The sequence below is a fragment of the Poecile atricapillus genome, chromosome 1 (assembly GCF_030490865.1).
Source record: "Poecile atricapillus isolate bPoeAtr1 chromosome 1, bPoeAtr1.hap1, whole genome shotgun sequence".
NCBI classification, from domain to species: Eukaryota; Metazoa; Chordata; class Aves; order Passeriformes; family Paridae; genus Poecile; species Poecile atricapillus.
In genome coordinates this window covers 157,817,585-157,833,131 of record NC_081249.1, presented here as the reverse complement: position 1 = coordinate 157,833,131, position 15,547 = coordinate 157,817,585, and the positions used below count along the sequence as shown (strand labels likewise).

The window sequence follows — 15,547 nt, the reverse complement described above, 5'->3', positions numbered from 1 at the left end:
TTTCAGTTCACATGCCTTTTGTATCACCTGGAGGGATGCCTCTTGAGAACACAAGGCATGACCAAATTATAGTTACATGAACTTACACAAACACAGATCCCCTTACAGACAAAGTTAGCCGATGTTAAAACCCTAAAAATGTAGTTGCTCATATCTGAAAAACTAAACAGCTATGCAACCAGTCTTAAAACATGAGTACCATTACACCAACTGCCAAAATCACATCGTCTGTAGGAGAGTATGCGAAAAATGGGAAGAAATTTAGAATACTGAATTACAGATACTGACCCCATTTCCATGGGAAACTATAGTAGGCAACTTTTATTACTCAGATCTTTACTTACTCTCCAAAGCAGACAGGCATTACCTCAAAAATATAATCTGATTTGTGCATTACAAGGTTTCAGTACTGCAATTCTCAAAGTCATCAGATTAGTGCCCACAAAAAGCACACAGTTAAATTGGTTCAGTGTTGCAGTGTTGCAATAAACTCAATCCAGGCATCACTGTCCAAACAGTTTTAAAATGCCTCCCTTGACAGGAAACCATGTGGATTGCTTTTGCCAACAATTACCTTGAAAGACCTGAGCTGCTCTGGCTATGGCCAGGCCAGTCACAGATGTATCAATACACCCTGGGAAAGACATCTGTATCCTGTGAAAATAATTTAAGGGCTGTCTTTGGAAGTCCAGAGGAGAACTTAAAAAGAAAAAAGCAATCTTACTACAGCAAGTTCCACTGCATTTCCTCTTACAACAGTCACTCACAACACGTCCAAACACTTATTATCTTGACAAAATAGACTTTTCAATTTCTCTTTTAGAGGGATTCTAAATTCAATCACAATAGATTTAAAACTCTGAAGCATTATATATATTGAACAGGAAGGATAACAACTTCAATGTAAACTATTAATGCACTCTACATTTCTGCAAGTAACTTGAACACTTCCTGAGCTGGCTTTGTCTGGGATAATTTTCTTCACAGTAGCTGGTATGGGGCTATATTTTGGATTTGTGCGGAAAAGCACTGAAAACACATGGATGTTTTAGTTATTGCTGAGCAGTGTTCACACAGAGTCAAGACCTCTTCTGCTTCTCACCCCATCTCACCCACAAGGAGGCTGCAGGTTCACAAAAAGCTGGGAGGGGACACAGTACAGCTGACCTCAACTGACCACAGGGATAACCCGCACCACGTTGACATCATGCTCAACACAAAGCTAAGGGGAAGGAGGAGGAAGCAGGGGGTTGTTTGGAGTGATGGAGTTTGTCTTCTAGAGTAACTGCTACATGTGATGGAGCCCTGCTTTCTTGGAGACAGCTGAACACCTGCCTGTCCATGGGAAGCAGTGAATCCCCTGTTTTATTTTGTTGCATGCACCACTTTTGCTTTCCCTGTTAAACTGCCTTCATCTCAACCCACGAGTTTTCTAGCTTTTAGTCCTCTGACTCTCTCCCTCATTCCGGCGTGACAGAGGGAGCGAGAGAGTGGTTGTGTGGTGCTTGGTTGCTGTCTGGGGTTAAACCATAACACTTACAGATTGATAACTTCTGTACAGGAACAAGAGAATTGTCAAGGCTCCAACAATGCCAGCACAAATCACTATTTCCCATGGGAAACCATACAGATCAGGGCCTGGTCTCATATCTTCAGGCAGTGAAGCCACAGCCTGAAAAGTAAAGACAAAAGCTTCAGCTAAAGGAAAAGAGGTTAATATTATCCACAGAAATAGACATTACATGTTGACATTGTTTACTTCCAAGGCTTGTAAATCTATTTTTTTTCCAGAACTCTGAAAAAATGGTTAACAGAAGCATTTGATTTTTAAATGATAGATTTACCAAGTGCAGGAAAAAAAACCAAACCAACAAGTTCCAACAAGATACGAAAATCAACAGATAAAGCTCTGAAACCTTTCCTTTCTGACACTATCAAGTATCACAGAATCACAGAATGATTTGGGTTGAAAGTGATGTTAAAGATCATCTAGTTTCAATCCCTCTGCCATTAGCAAGAACACTTTCCAAAAAAAAAACTTCCCCAAAGCCCCATCCAGCCTGCCCTTGAACACTTCCAGAGATGGGGCATCCACAGCTTCTCTGGACAACTTGCTCCAGTGCCTCATCACCCCCACAGTAAAGAACTTCATTCTCTTATCCAACCTAAACTTATCCTCTTCGTTTAAAGCCGTTCCCCCTTATCCTATCACTACATGCCCTTGTATAAAGCGCCTCTCCAGCCTTTCTGTTGGCCTCTTTAGGTACTGAGAATTTACTGTGGAAAATTCTCCTCTGAGTTGTCCCACACGTTTCACTGCTGGAAGAATCAACAGTAGTAAGTACTTCTTGATTGTCTGGTAGAAAACTTGTTTGGTAAGAAAACCTGTTCAACCAACCTCATGCTAAAATAACATACGGAACACGCCAGTGATTTAACACATTTTGAACACTTCGATACACTCACATTTCATTTGTAAACGGATCTATTTGCTCAAAGATACGACATGCTCCATGCAGCTCAAATTCACTGCATGTGATCCGTGATCAAAAACACGGTACCAGGCAGTTAAGCTTTAATTTCGATCTCCCCCTGCCCGAGCCCCTCAGCAGCAGCGCTGCACAAGACCCCGGCCCTCGCTGGGGCTGCGCCGAGCCCCGCGTCCCTCCGGCACTCACCCAGCGCAGCCCTTCCCCGGCCAGCCCGCAGTAGCGCCGGGCGCTGTCCCGCAGCCCCGGCCACATCCCGGCCGTGCCGGTGCCGGCCCCGGGCCCCCCGCGCCCGCCCGCCGCCATCTTCCCGCGGGCGCCTGGCGCCCCTTCCGGCCCGCCGTCTGACAACCGGCCCGTACCACTGCCCGCGCGGGGGCGCCGGAAGAACCACTGCTCCTCGGGAACGGGGGGGCGCGGTGCAGGTGGCTGCCGCCGGGGCCCGGCTCTCCCCGCCCGCCCAGCGCGGCTCCGGACCTCCGCCGGCACAGCCTTCCCCGGGCGCGGGCACCGCCGGCGGGAGGGACCGGCAGCTGCCCTCGGCGTGCGCCCACCGTCCCGTCCCCGTCCTTCGGCACGGCTGTGACCCCCAGGAACCCGCTCCTGTTCCTCCCTAAAGTTACGCTCAGAGAAACTCACCTCCCGTGCGGCGCTGGCCGCCTCCATGTGCGCCCGGGAGGCAGCGGCTGGCACGGAAATCAAACTCCCCGGGCAAGGCCTGGCTGCCAGCGGGCCGCCCGCCGCGCGTGTCCCGGCCCGGCGGGGCACAGAGGGCCGGGCCCGGCCGCAGGTGGGTCCCGGCTGCGCAGGGCTGGGCGGGCCCGAGCTCTGACAAGTGCCTCTGCTAAAAATGATCCTGCCGGGCTGCTCATACCAGATGGAAGGGAAGACGGAATGCCACATAGCAAAAGATTCTTCCTTTCATTCACTACGGTTAACTCAAATTTGGTTTGGTTGTTTTGGTTTTTAAACGCGTGCTAACGACTTTTCACAGCGCAAGGTGAGTGACTTGCCTGCAAAGCACCTGAGGGACCAAGATAGGTGGAAGTGCCTTTTTTAGCTGTATCAAACAGGACAAGAACGAGTTTGGCCGTAGCAGTGAGCTGTCAGTGGGTTGCAGGCGGTCACGACGGACAAAGCCCCTCAGTTTTCGTCTTCCTAAACTACAATTTCTCCGTATTCTATATACGTACACTGGAAATCAGGAATAAATTTATGTGGTTCTTAAACTTCAATTACCCAATCTAAACAAAGCTCAACCAAAGCACCGAAGTGAAGTGTACCATATGGCACTTTACCTGCCACTACTCTTTTATTTAGAGGAGACAGTGCAGCAACATCTACCTCTTCTCACGCTGCTCTGGCAGCGTGTTTCTTGTGCGGTTGTGCCCCTTAAGGTTGACCTTCACTCTGCACTACATTTTCATATTTAAGAAACCCCCACAACAATAATAATCCCATTTTCTATTTTATATATTTGCTTAGAAAAGTTTATTTAAGGCAATTACGAACGAGGGGAGGATTTGTCAATCTCTTTAAAAACAAGGGAATTTGTCTGGTTATTTTACTCATCATAACCCAAGTTTTTTAAGTCCAAGCAAATTTAATGAGTACTGTTCTGAGAACTAGAGGGAGGTATTAATTTCATTTTAAAATTAAAAATAAAGAAAAAAAACAAACAAAAATTTAAAATCACCACACAGGTGTTTCCTGACTGTTAAAAAAACCCACAAAACAAAACTCCAGATCCTCACATCCTAAATTCATCAGATTCTGCACTGCAAAGAGGCAGATGATGAGCAGCTGACCTAAAAATTTTCTTGTGTTCTGTCTCATTTGGCATCAGATAACCCGGAATGCAGGGAACTGCAGAGGGTTTATTTAAAAGGATTTTCTCTCTCTCTCTCTCTCTCTCTCTCTGTTTTTTTTTTTGTTTGTTTGTTTGTTTGTTTTTGGTTTTTTTAGGAGTTTCATTGCAGTACATAACTTGTAGCTGGCTTAAATTTGCATTAATGTCAATGTTATATCACAGAAAGAATTCTTACCGATTTGATGATAATCTTCACTGCTGACGATGCAGATTTTATTGTTTCTCTGATCTCAAGATCATTCAAGCACAGAAGTATCTGATATATCCAGCCTCCTTCTGGTTTGATCATAAGGAATAAAAAAAGAGGTTTTACATTACTATTGTCAACTTCAATACATTACAAGATGTCAACTTCATATAATTCCAGCTGGTTTTGTTGTTTTTTGTTTTGCTTTTTTTTTTTTCTTAAGATTACAAATTTATTTTCCTTAAAATTAAAAAACTTAGCACTTACCATTACTTGGAACATAGTTCTGGATGGCATCAGAGAAAGAATTTTTGACATCAACTTCTGAGTCAGTTCCTGAACTGTCCGTTTTTGTTTCAGAATTTACTGAAGCAATGGCTGTTGCTTTTGAATCTTGGTCACTGTTATGTTCACTGTCTACAGCTACATACATTTCATGCTCCTTCTCTGGTGTTTCTTCTAGTAGCTTTCTTCTGCCTACTCCTGCACATAATTGTGAGGGGAAATAATGGTTATTTTTGGAGGATTCAACTTACTCCTATAAGATATTAACCTCTACAGAGATTTTATTTTTTTTTAATTTTTATTTTCCTCAAAGCTCAACACTAGAGTATAAAATTAGAGTAAATGTGCTACAAATTTATGATTTAAAAAACAACATACAAATAATGATCTCAGAATTTGAAGGACCGAGCTTTAAGCAAAACTTACATTGTAGTATAATAATTAAAAATCAGTGTTCAGGAAAAAATATGTTTGGTTTTGATAGTTAGTTTGTAGATTCCCTGGTCAGGATTAGTACGTCTCTTTCTTACATCCAAATACAAGTGAGGTAATCTTTAGAGGGAGAACAGTTAAAAATGCCATGTAGGATTAAAGATTAACAAATTCCCACAAGATATCAAGCTTCCCTGCAAAATACAAGAAACCACAGGCATGTTCATGCAGAAGTATGGCTGACAGCACCTGGCTGCTTCAGTTTTAGGGACTTGGAGTCAATTGCCTGAAGCCAATGAAATACTTGCAAAATGCTTGCAAAAGAACCTGCACTGAGCTTACCCACAAAGAAAAAAAGTTACAAATTATTTCATTTAATCATATGCTTCAAGACAGTACTGGCCAAAGATACACATCAGAAGTAGTCCAGTAGTTCAAGAGGAGTAATTTGCTCTTAAGCTGTTACCATTATATTAACTCAAATTGTATTATCAGATCCCTGAAATATCATAAATCAGTCATTAACTGGTATGAGTTAGACTCACTGCCTCCTCATTTTAAATCACCAGAAGGAGATGGTGTTGTATCTGTTGTAAGGTTTATTTCTGCAAACAAAGGATATTTTGTTCTTGCTAAATCTCTGTTAGTGAAACCTTGCTCTAGTAACTTTAGCTGCAGTTTGGGCAGCACACTTAATTGTTATTGCAGACAAAAGCTCTGGCAGCTCTAGAAGAACATTCCTTTTTTCTGTATATTTTCCCTGCTCAGTGTCCAAATTGTGCCCCTTTTGTGCAGATACAATGACCTGTTCCCTCCACATAGCATTATCTTTAGTTGAGTAAGCTGTGATTTCACAGTGAATCTTTCAAATTGCTGATGCTGCTGCAGCAGTTTGCTTCCATCACAGAGATACTCTAAGGGTTGCTTAACAACTTGTTTTAATTGAAATAAAGTTGTTGAAATGTAATTAATGGGTTTGGTAAATCTGTTTACCATACAATATTTTCCTGGTTTTGTTTTTTTCTGCACCTTTGCTATATTTAATAGTATCTTACATTGTTCAGATTCCTTTCAAGTTTGTCTCATTCTTCTGTGCAGTATTCAAGTGTACTAGTCCTAATGTCACTTCTATTTTCGTGTGAGTTTTTTGACTGAACATATGTTTAGGCTTGTTTTGACAGAATTAATTGTTAGTTTTACTAAATATATTTGCAAAGAACCCTGATGGTCTGGTAAAAATACTGCTGAAATATTTTTTGTTAGAATATAATTGCTGTTATTTGTATTTCTGGATTTTGACTCTAATTTTCAGAATCTTTCTTTTTTTCTTCTCCTAACTAATTTTAGTAGCAGCAATTTTTTGTTCAGCATTATTCTTCCTTTCAGTTACAATGGTATATTCTTTTTCAACATCTACACTATCAGCCAGGTTTATGAGCAACCAGGTTGCCAATGTCTTCTATTTTAGAGAGCTCCAAGGGTAAAATTTTATACTTGGTCAGATTTATATCACATGACTGTTGCTTTTATTCTTAATAGATTTTCTTTATAAATATTTTTTGGACATTAATTCAGCTGAACACTGATATTATTTTGTCTTTTGAAGTAGTATGCCTTTCAAAACTCAGTTTAATTTTCTATGCTTTTGTATCTTGCACTGTCATGGTAGTTTGAATTGAGAGGCCTAAATCTGAGGATGCAGATTAGTATTTGGTTTTACTATATCACAGGTGATTTTTATATTTCTTTCTGAGATCTAGATTAAGACTGTCCACTCTCTGGTACCAGAAATTGATGCTGGGAACATGAATCTTCCCATTTTAGTACTCTTCCACCTTCCTGGTGATGTTGCACATTTATAGGAATTTTTTCAGTTTATTGCTTCTCTTTGCCAAGCTATAAGCAAAACCATCAAGAGTTGTCCAATCTTCTCATTTGATAGATTTTGTTGCAGTGTTTTCTCTGCTGCCCTGTTTGTTACTTTGCACTGCCAGCTGATGAGGAAAGATCATTCTCTTTGGATTCATTTGCATTACTGTTACGTGATACACTATGTTTAACCTTCTGACTTGAAGTGCCTTCAGTTTCTTCTCCCTGTGGTATTTTATCAAGGTTTACCAAGGTCTTTCTTTATTATGGAAGCTTAGTTCTTCTCAGCTAGAAGTTTTTACTTTCCATTCTGAAACTCCATATTCTTCCAAATGGTCAGTTTCTTTGGAAGTTTTGGTACCTGTTAAACTGAGGCCACTCAACGAGAGGTGAGGAGAGAAAGGCTCGTCTGGAGTCAGTTCTTGGGACTCCCCAGATTTCTGATGATGTTCATCATTAAAAATGTCCTGACTGAAATATTTGATGTTGTTTTCATAAAAACCCTGTGAGATACTTTTATTCTCTGATTTGTGAGTTTAATCTTTTGTAGTACTATCCATTTAGAAATGGCTTTTGGATGCTAAATTTTTTTTCTGCACCATAACCTTTGAATACTTTGTCTTTCTTGGGTGTTTCCAGACTAAGACTCAGTTCCACTGTCACTTGAGGTCTTCTTGACGCCCAGATGATTATTTGCAGTTCCTGGTAGTTCCCCATAAAGCTGCATTTGTCCTTCTTTGGTTGTTGAACTCGGAAACTTTACTATGTCTGCAGAATGACTAAAAGAGAAGCAATGGCTTTATTCTTCAGATATTTCAGGCTTTTCTCCTGTATTTTTTATGTCTGAGGAATCACAATTCAGAGGGGGTCATGAGAAAAAGAAATTTGATGCAATTGATTTATGTTCCTGTTGATTATCATGTTTGTCCATATTATAATTAATAAAGCTATTATAGACATTTGTATACCAACCTGATTGGCCACGTCTGTGTTCTGTCTCCTGATTTTTCTTTTCAGCTTCATTGTTTCTCAGCAGTTGGCTTTCTGATACCAAGTCTTCTTCTGAACTGTATGGTTCAATTGGCTTCTCTTTGTCACATGTTAGTATATCAAAAGAAGATTCTGTGCTACTTGAGGTGTTTTTGGTGTCATTAAAAGCATGTGCACTTGCTGGTATCTCCCCAGGATTTGCCCTATTACTGTCTGAATCTGTTATTTCTTGTGCATCATTCTCATCTTCTTCATCTGTCAGCGCATTAACTGTTTCCTTTGATTCTTTGTCCGTATGTAATCCTTTCTGGTCTAAAGTCTGCTCTTCATCATTCTTATTTGCTTGATCCATTGTTTCTTTGCTTCTCTGGTCCTTTGTAGAAGTTGTAACTTCCTCAGCATGGCCAAAATTAAGAACATCACTTAAACCCAAATTAAACCAATTTGATTCGGATTCTTGGCTTCCACTAATTTCTTCTGACAATGCCTCAGTGACTGTTGCTCCCTGTTCAGTACTAGAATGCTCAGGCACACCAGAGACATCATCATTTTGTGGATCATTTTTTTCTAATGCCAAATGAACATCATTTTCTTCACCAAAATACAGAAAGCTTGTCAGTCCACCTTGAAACCAGCCAGATGCAGGGGGTTCTTGTTCCTCTTTATCCTTTGGCTGCTGTAAATCATTTTCAGCTGCTACCTCTGTTTTTCTGCCTTGGTATTTATTTGTTTCTGAAGATTCGGTAACAACTTTTAAGGGCTCTTCATAATTTTCACTTTCTGTGGTGAACCATCCTGAAATCCAACTCGACTGAGTTTGAACAGGTTCTGTTGGGAGACTGTTTTGCATTTGTGGCTCTTGCATATCATCTTTTCTAACCAACTTTTTGTTTACAGACTCCTGAATGTGAGATTCCTCTGAGTCATTTTCAGAAACTGATTCAGTTCTTTCTTCATTTTGTATGGGGTCTCTTATATATTTTAAGAGTTCATTTTCATGGGGCTTTGATTCTGCATCAGACAATGAATATTCACTTTCTTTGTTGTGATCATATAATGCATTATCTTCATTTTCAACAGTGTACTTATCTTCATGAAGACAAAGGAAATCAGTTTCCTAAAAGAATAATATTAACTTTTAAAATGTTCTAATGTGTAATTTTCTATATCACCGTTTAGCACAGGAAAATATATCATCGTTCTTTCTGTTATAACTTTATACAAAGAACTATAATTAATTACATTATTTCTAAAGGTTCTATATCTTTTATTATACAGAAATAAGAGAACAATAAACACACAAATGGAACAATTATAAAAAGGCATTTTGAATAATCTGAAATAAAATATCCATCAACAGCTGAATTTCTAACTGGATATTAGATTTTCAATTGTTGTAAATGACATTGGAAAATCTGGTAATGTTGGTTTACCTTAGTGAGCACTTCAACTTCTTTTTCAATTAAAACTTCCTCAACCTTCACAGCATCTCTTGGGAAATATCCAAAATCCTTTCCTTTCTGTAAAAGATATAAAACTAATAAGAGCATTTAAACTCCAGTGATATATATATTAGGTACTTGCATATGTGCTGGAAAAGTATGGATGAACAAGTTTATAGAACAGCCCTCTATCTCCTTAATTCTGTTTTGACAAAAGGTTGGTTTATTTTTCCTTCACAGAAGTGTTCCCCTTGCCATTTCAGAAAGCAAGGAAAAGTATATTACTCTATACTAGTATATTCTGTATTATTTTTATGAACATGAGTTTGTGTGGTACCAAAGCAGTAGCCTTTAAAGTGCTTCAGCTGAAGACAGTACTGTGTGCATTAATGGTCGCAAGCAGCTCCTACTAAAATTGGCTGCAAATTTCCCATTGTCTCAAACGGGAAAAATGTCATGCCTTAATAACCAATGACCATATTAAATTACAAGAAAAGTAGGATGTGAAATTCAGATATGAGACTAGCTGCAGCTCAAGAGAAAATTACAGTGAAGATGGAAACACTGCAGAAAATAAGTTAATGGTAGAGCCCAAAAGAATCAAGTCCCTCTGTCCAAGAAACCACTGTTGTCTTTACATCAAACCATTACAGGTAGCCTTTAATGGAGGGATCCATCTTAGAAAGCAAGGAATAGTTAGGTACTTGCAAAGATACTCTTGGATGAAAAAAAAAAAAAAGGAAAACAGAATTTCATTGTTACACAATAAATGGGACAGACTATTTACAGAAAAAAAATAAACACCCAAGAAATGTACTAATGTCTTGTTGTTTTGAAGCACTCACACAGTTTTACTAGCAGTAAAACTTGATTTGGATCAATACATCCATTCCTTCTTAAATGACTGTTCTAACTTTGTTGGCACTTGTTCTGAGTCATTAAGTATGCATGATAACTTCTCTGGGAGCTTTCCTTAAGCACTGAACTGTGAAGTCAGGTCCCAGTACTGGATGTCTTATCCACAGATCTGTAGGTAGGAACCTGACCTGGTAGGTAATGAGTGTTTTCAAGGGAACCAGATTAAATCATTACAGCCAAATGATAAGAGGAAGGAAACAGAAAACTTGTATTCTGATCCTGACTTTGTTTCTCTATGAGTGATCTTTGCCAAGATTTGATTTTCTCTTTCTACATAAAGATAGTAACAGTGACCCATCTCCCAAATACTGTATTGATCCATGACTGGTTAATATTCCAAAAGAGAGAAGATCCTTAGAAACAAGTAGACTGTGGTCGTTATGCAATTACTGTATCTAAAATATTTATGAGGAAAGTCCTTTGGGTTGAAGTACTTACACTTCCTGTCCACAAGTTTTCATTTTCCCTGGAAAGTTTGGAGTACACAATGATCTCCTCCCCTGTTTTGAAGTTAAGATACCGGCAATCAGGCCCTAAGTAGTCGGTAGTGGCTTGAACTCGGCTCATTGCCTCTGGAATAATATGTGGAAAGAAATAAACAAATACAGCATCCATTTTGTCTGAAGTCAGGTTACTGAAATCTGACATATATCAAATATTGATGAATGGCAGTAGCAAACATTTCAATGTATGTGCTTTGTTAAGATACTAATTCATTTATATCATCAAATGGAAATCAATTTTAAAAAGCAACCCTGTCTTGTTTTCTTTCCTATGTACTGCAGACAAGGGGAAAAGTTCTTGTCATATATGGACATTTTCCAGTGCTTGTTTAGCCAAGGTTTCAATGCTTAAATTGAAAGGATGTATGCAGGATTAACAAATTCAATTACTAAAGTAGATCTAAACAGCTAAAAAGTATTTCCCAGGGATATTTATAATTTTATATTTTAGAAATTCTAACTTAAATCTAGTAATTATTTCAGGGATTTTGTCCTCTATTTTGAATACATTTATCTTATGCTGAAAATATAGAAAATTTAGGAATATAAACCTTAAACACATTGTTAAAATTAAAGTTTCCAATTCAGTTTGAATTATTTGAAGTTTTCTTTGTCTCCACCCCTGCCTCCCCACAGAAACCACTACTGATGTGCTCTAATAAGTTCAGAGCCCATTTCTCATGCTGTTCCACGAAGATAGATGTCTATGAACATCCAGAACCTACTGAAGTTGGTATGGCTCCACAAGAAAATAGAAATCCATCATCAGAGGAAATCTAAGGTCTCTTCCACTTCAGGGGAAGTGGAAGATTGAAAATACATTGAAAATACAACACTTAAGTCTGCCAAAGCAATGGAAACAGCTTAGAAACAGCTTCAACTATGATTATGACAGGTTTCACAATGGTAACCGGTGGATAATAAACAGGACATTATTTGCCCACTTGTGATTGAGTGGCTCTGCCTCCTGCAGAGTTATTTACTCTTTGAGAACCACATAACTAGTTACAGCACTTACTTCATGTTAAAGAAGAAAAAATAAGAGGAAATATTAAGAGTGTTTTGTAAGAAGGACTACAAAAGAAATCCCCGTTCACTTACAGTAGAAAAAAACCCCAAGAGTTCTGCAGAATGGGCTATGAATGTACTATAAACACATGATAAAAGGTCTTCCTTTTCAGTTTAAAACCTACGATTTAATTGTATTTATATTGGGTTTATTTTATTTTGTACCTGTAAAGAATGAGTAAAAAACACTTTAAAGCTGTTCATTTTGGGAACACCTGAGAAAATCTAGCTATTCAAAAGTATTTTTACTGAACTTTGGTCTGTATAACCTTACACAACAATCCAGCGAGTCTTTTTTTTCTCTTTTTGTTTTAAAAGTTTAAGCCTATTGCTCTTAAACTTAGTATATTAGCAACAAACATTTGCTGTGGCTACTCATTTTCAATCTATTTCATTGCTAATTTTGACATTATGATTCCTAATAGCTGCATATACACCACAGACTCTGAAAAAAATTTTTACTTACTCTCACATTCCGGATCACCACACTTCTTCCATTCTGAAAGTACCTTTGTACTTTGCACACTTGCTGAAAATGAAATTACTAACAACAGAATTCTCTGGTCTAAGATCCTTGACATTTTAGATTAAATCCAGATTGCACTGAAACTGTGGAAATTGCATTGATGTGCAGTTAGCAAGAATATTTTACATTTTTCTTAGCCTAACAAAACATTGCAAGTAAACTTTCAATCCTGTTTTCCTTCTCTGATCTGCTTAAACAGAAGTACACTCTGCTAACCTGCTAACAATCTGCAGAGTCAGGTGTCCTGATTATACACATGCATTAATAATTAACTACATTCTGATAGCTAGCTGATGTTTTGAATACAAAGAAAGTAGTTCTGGTCAAATAAAAATTTAGCCTCTATCAGATAGATTCTTCTGTACAGAGTTTGTAGAAGATTGTGCCTGGGGAAATTCAATAGCAGTTGTATTAGGATTATTTCTGTATTATGAATGCATTTTTAATGTACCTCATTAATGTGTTTTTAACGCGGTGTAGTGTGATGACCAAGAAGCCTGGCAAGGGTTAAGACAGCCTACTATGTACAGCCTACACCACATTCCTTCTATATTATCTTTGCAGATGAAGTTCTGCGTGGCTGACGTCAAGAAAGGATGAGTGGGCTGAAGGAGGAGGCCCTGTGGAGATAGGATGGTCCTATCTGTTTTGTTTTGGCTCTGAAGAGCTGAACAGAACAAGTCATATGACTAGAACTTTGAAGGACACCATGGCCAAAAAAGTAACTTTTGCCTGAGTAAGGGTTTAAATATTTAAATATTAAAGTATACACCCTGAGTATGCTAATAAGATTATTGAAGTACATGCTACCACATGCATGACTATATTATTCAATCCTCCACCTAGATTATGCTACATGTAAAGAAGGAGGAGGAGAATAAGATGGGGCTTTATGTAAACCAGATAGAATTTTCATGTACTTAGCCAGAGACCCAAAAAGATCTTGGAGTCAGTTGGTGGGTTACTCTCCTCTCTTCACAAGCAGGGATGCCTGCTTGGTAAGCTTCTGCATAGGATTATTGTTATTACCCAGGCTAACACAATATTATTGTTACTGTTAGAGCTCTGTAACATCTAGTGCTGTTTATCAACAGCAATTCCAAGTCTGTGTTTCTGTTGTTTCAATAAACCAAACTATGTGTGCTATGTGTGAACCTGGGACAGTGAAGGTTCTTACTGAGAACAGCTTGACCTGTAGTTTTGGTAAATTGCACTATTTGTGAATCTGTGCTTGTGAAAGTTCTTATTGAACGCAACCTATAGTGCCAAATTGATTATAATCATAAATCAAGCCCAGCTACATTCAGACCCTCTGATGTCTAAGGACCAGCTGGAATGGAGGGGGTGTTATTTTCTGTCAATCTCTATGCCCTTAACATGATACATGAACTATCAATTTTATGCTTATATTGATTTGCATTAGTGGTAGCCTTGCTACTGATAGTGTTCTAGCTTTTTTTTTTTGTTTATTTGTTTCTGTAATAAACTGTTTTTCTTCTGTGCAGTGATACATTTTAGATAATTTATAGCTGGTCATTAGAAACTTTGAATAAAAATGTTTTCCACCTATTCTTTTGGAGCTTTGTCATGCACTAGGTCTATCTAAAAGCTATCCTTTAGAATGGAGAATGCCTACTTGGCTCCAAAGTCTTAAATGTGCCTGGCAGGCTTGTAAGACAACTAGAAAATCCATATGCTATCTCTGCATCATATATCACAGAGCAATATAGAAAAGCTAATAAATTATATGCCCTGCTTTTTAAAGAATATGCTGTTTCTTAGCAACCTATTATCCAATATGTAGTTATAAATAATTTTTTCTCAAACGCGTTATGCTTTAAAGTAGTAATTATGCAGGGAGATGTACAATAGTTGTACAGTCATGAAGTTTTGCTATAAATGAAAATCTGCAGAGAATGAGAATACCAGGTTGGCAGGGGGCCTTAAGATTTATCTGGTCCAACATTTCTTGGTAAAAGCATGGTCTAAATAAGACGGTGCACATGAATCTTGGAAGTGTCAAAACATTTGGGCATCCACCACTTTATGGGGGGATTGTTCCAATGGCCAATTGCTCTCACTGTGAAATATTATCCTCTTCTGTCTAATCAGAATCTCCCCTGAATTTTGTACTCTTGTCTTTTACATGTGACTACTTGTAAAAAAGTCTCTGTCTTCTTTGCATCAGAAGCAGGCTTTTCTTCATAGGTTTCATATCATTGTCCCAGATTGTCACACTTGTGTGACCTAAACACAATATATCTTATTAAACTATAAAAAAAAAGCTTCACTTTTCCTTTCTCACTGTCACACATGAGGGAGCCTCTTCTCCCTGCCTTCTTGATAGCACCCCAAGATCTACATTCCTTCCCAACCTGATCTTTGCAGTCATATGGTTCCTAGTAAGCCTGCCCCTCCTTCAGTCCTGAGTTTGATCATGCAAAGGTCACTGTATTCTCTTTCCACAAACCTAAGCTGTATCCTACTTGCAGCAAAGTTTCCTCTTCTGCTCCACAACTCAAACCTGACAGACACTGTTGCTTAGCCTGATCTACAGAGCCAGCAAAAAAGGGCACAAAGTGAGCCAGGGTCACCTTAACCAGAAGCGGCCTGCAACCAAAAACTTCACAGAGATGACATGTCCCCCACTTGCAATCTAACACTTTGGCCCCTTCCTTTGCCACATGACCTGATAAGTCAGGCAGCCTGTGCTATGACCTGTTACACCAGCTGTCTCTGCTGTTAGGTAATCCACCTAGCTAATCACCAAAGGAATACACTGCAGATCAGCGCCCCTGTCACTCCTGAATAACTTTTAATGCTGCCTCATTTTTTTTCATTCCCAAGTCTCTACAAACAGATTGGTGAGAAGGAATATACAAGTAATGGATATTGGAAGGACTCTCTATATACTATGTGTTGTACAAATTAAAAAAAAAAAAAAAAAGAAAAAAAAGGAAAAAGAAAA

At 38.7% G+C, this 15,547-nt stretch overlaps 1 protein-coding gene across 5 annotated transcripts in view; it reads right to left on the bottom strand.

Moving 5' to 3' along the window:
• MIA2 (MIA SH3 domain ER export factor 2) overlaps positions 1-12,801 on the bottom strand; it is a 36,425-nt gene extending 23,624 nt beyond the window's left edge. For 2 of the 5 annotated variants that reach the window (XM_058829669.1, XM_058829671.1), the window contains exons 1-7: positions 12,520-12,801; positions 10,921-11,054; positions 9,556-9,642; positions 8,105-9,239; positions 4,814-5,029; positions 4,535-4,635; positions 1,541-1,672 (exon numbers count right to left, since the gene is read on the bottom strand). In XM_058829669.1, coding sequence (XP_058685652.1) covers positions 1,541-1,672; positions 4,535-4,635; positions 4,814-5,029; positions 8,105-9,239; positions 9,556-9,642; positions 10,921-11,054; positions 12,520-12,634 — 1,920 coding nt within the window. In that variant the 5' untranslated portion in view covers positions 12,635-12,801. Of the gene's footprint in view, positions 1-1,540; positions 1,673-2,678; positions 2,826-3,128; positions 3,287-4,534; positions 4,636-4,813; positions 5,030-8,104; positions 9,240-9,555; positions 9,643-10,920; positions 11,055-12,519 lie in introns of those variants that run through there. The other 3 variants (XM_058829672.1, XM_058829673.1, XM_058829674.1) reach the window with 3 other exon arrangements.
• Positions 12,802-15,547: the final 2,746 nt, after the last annotated feature.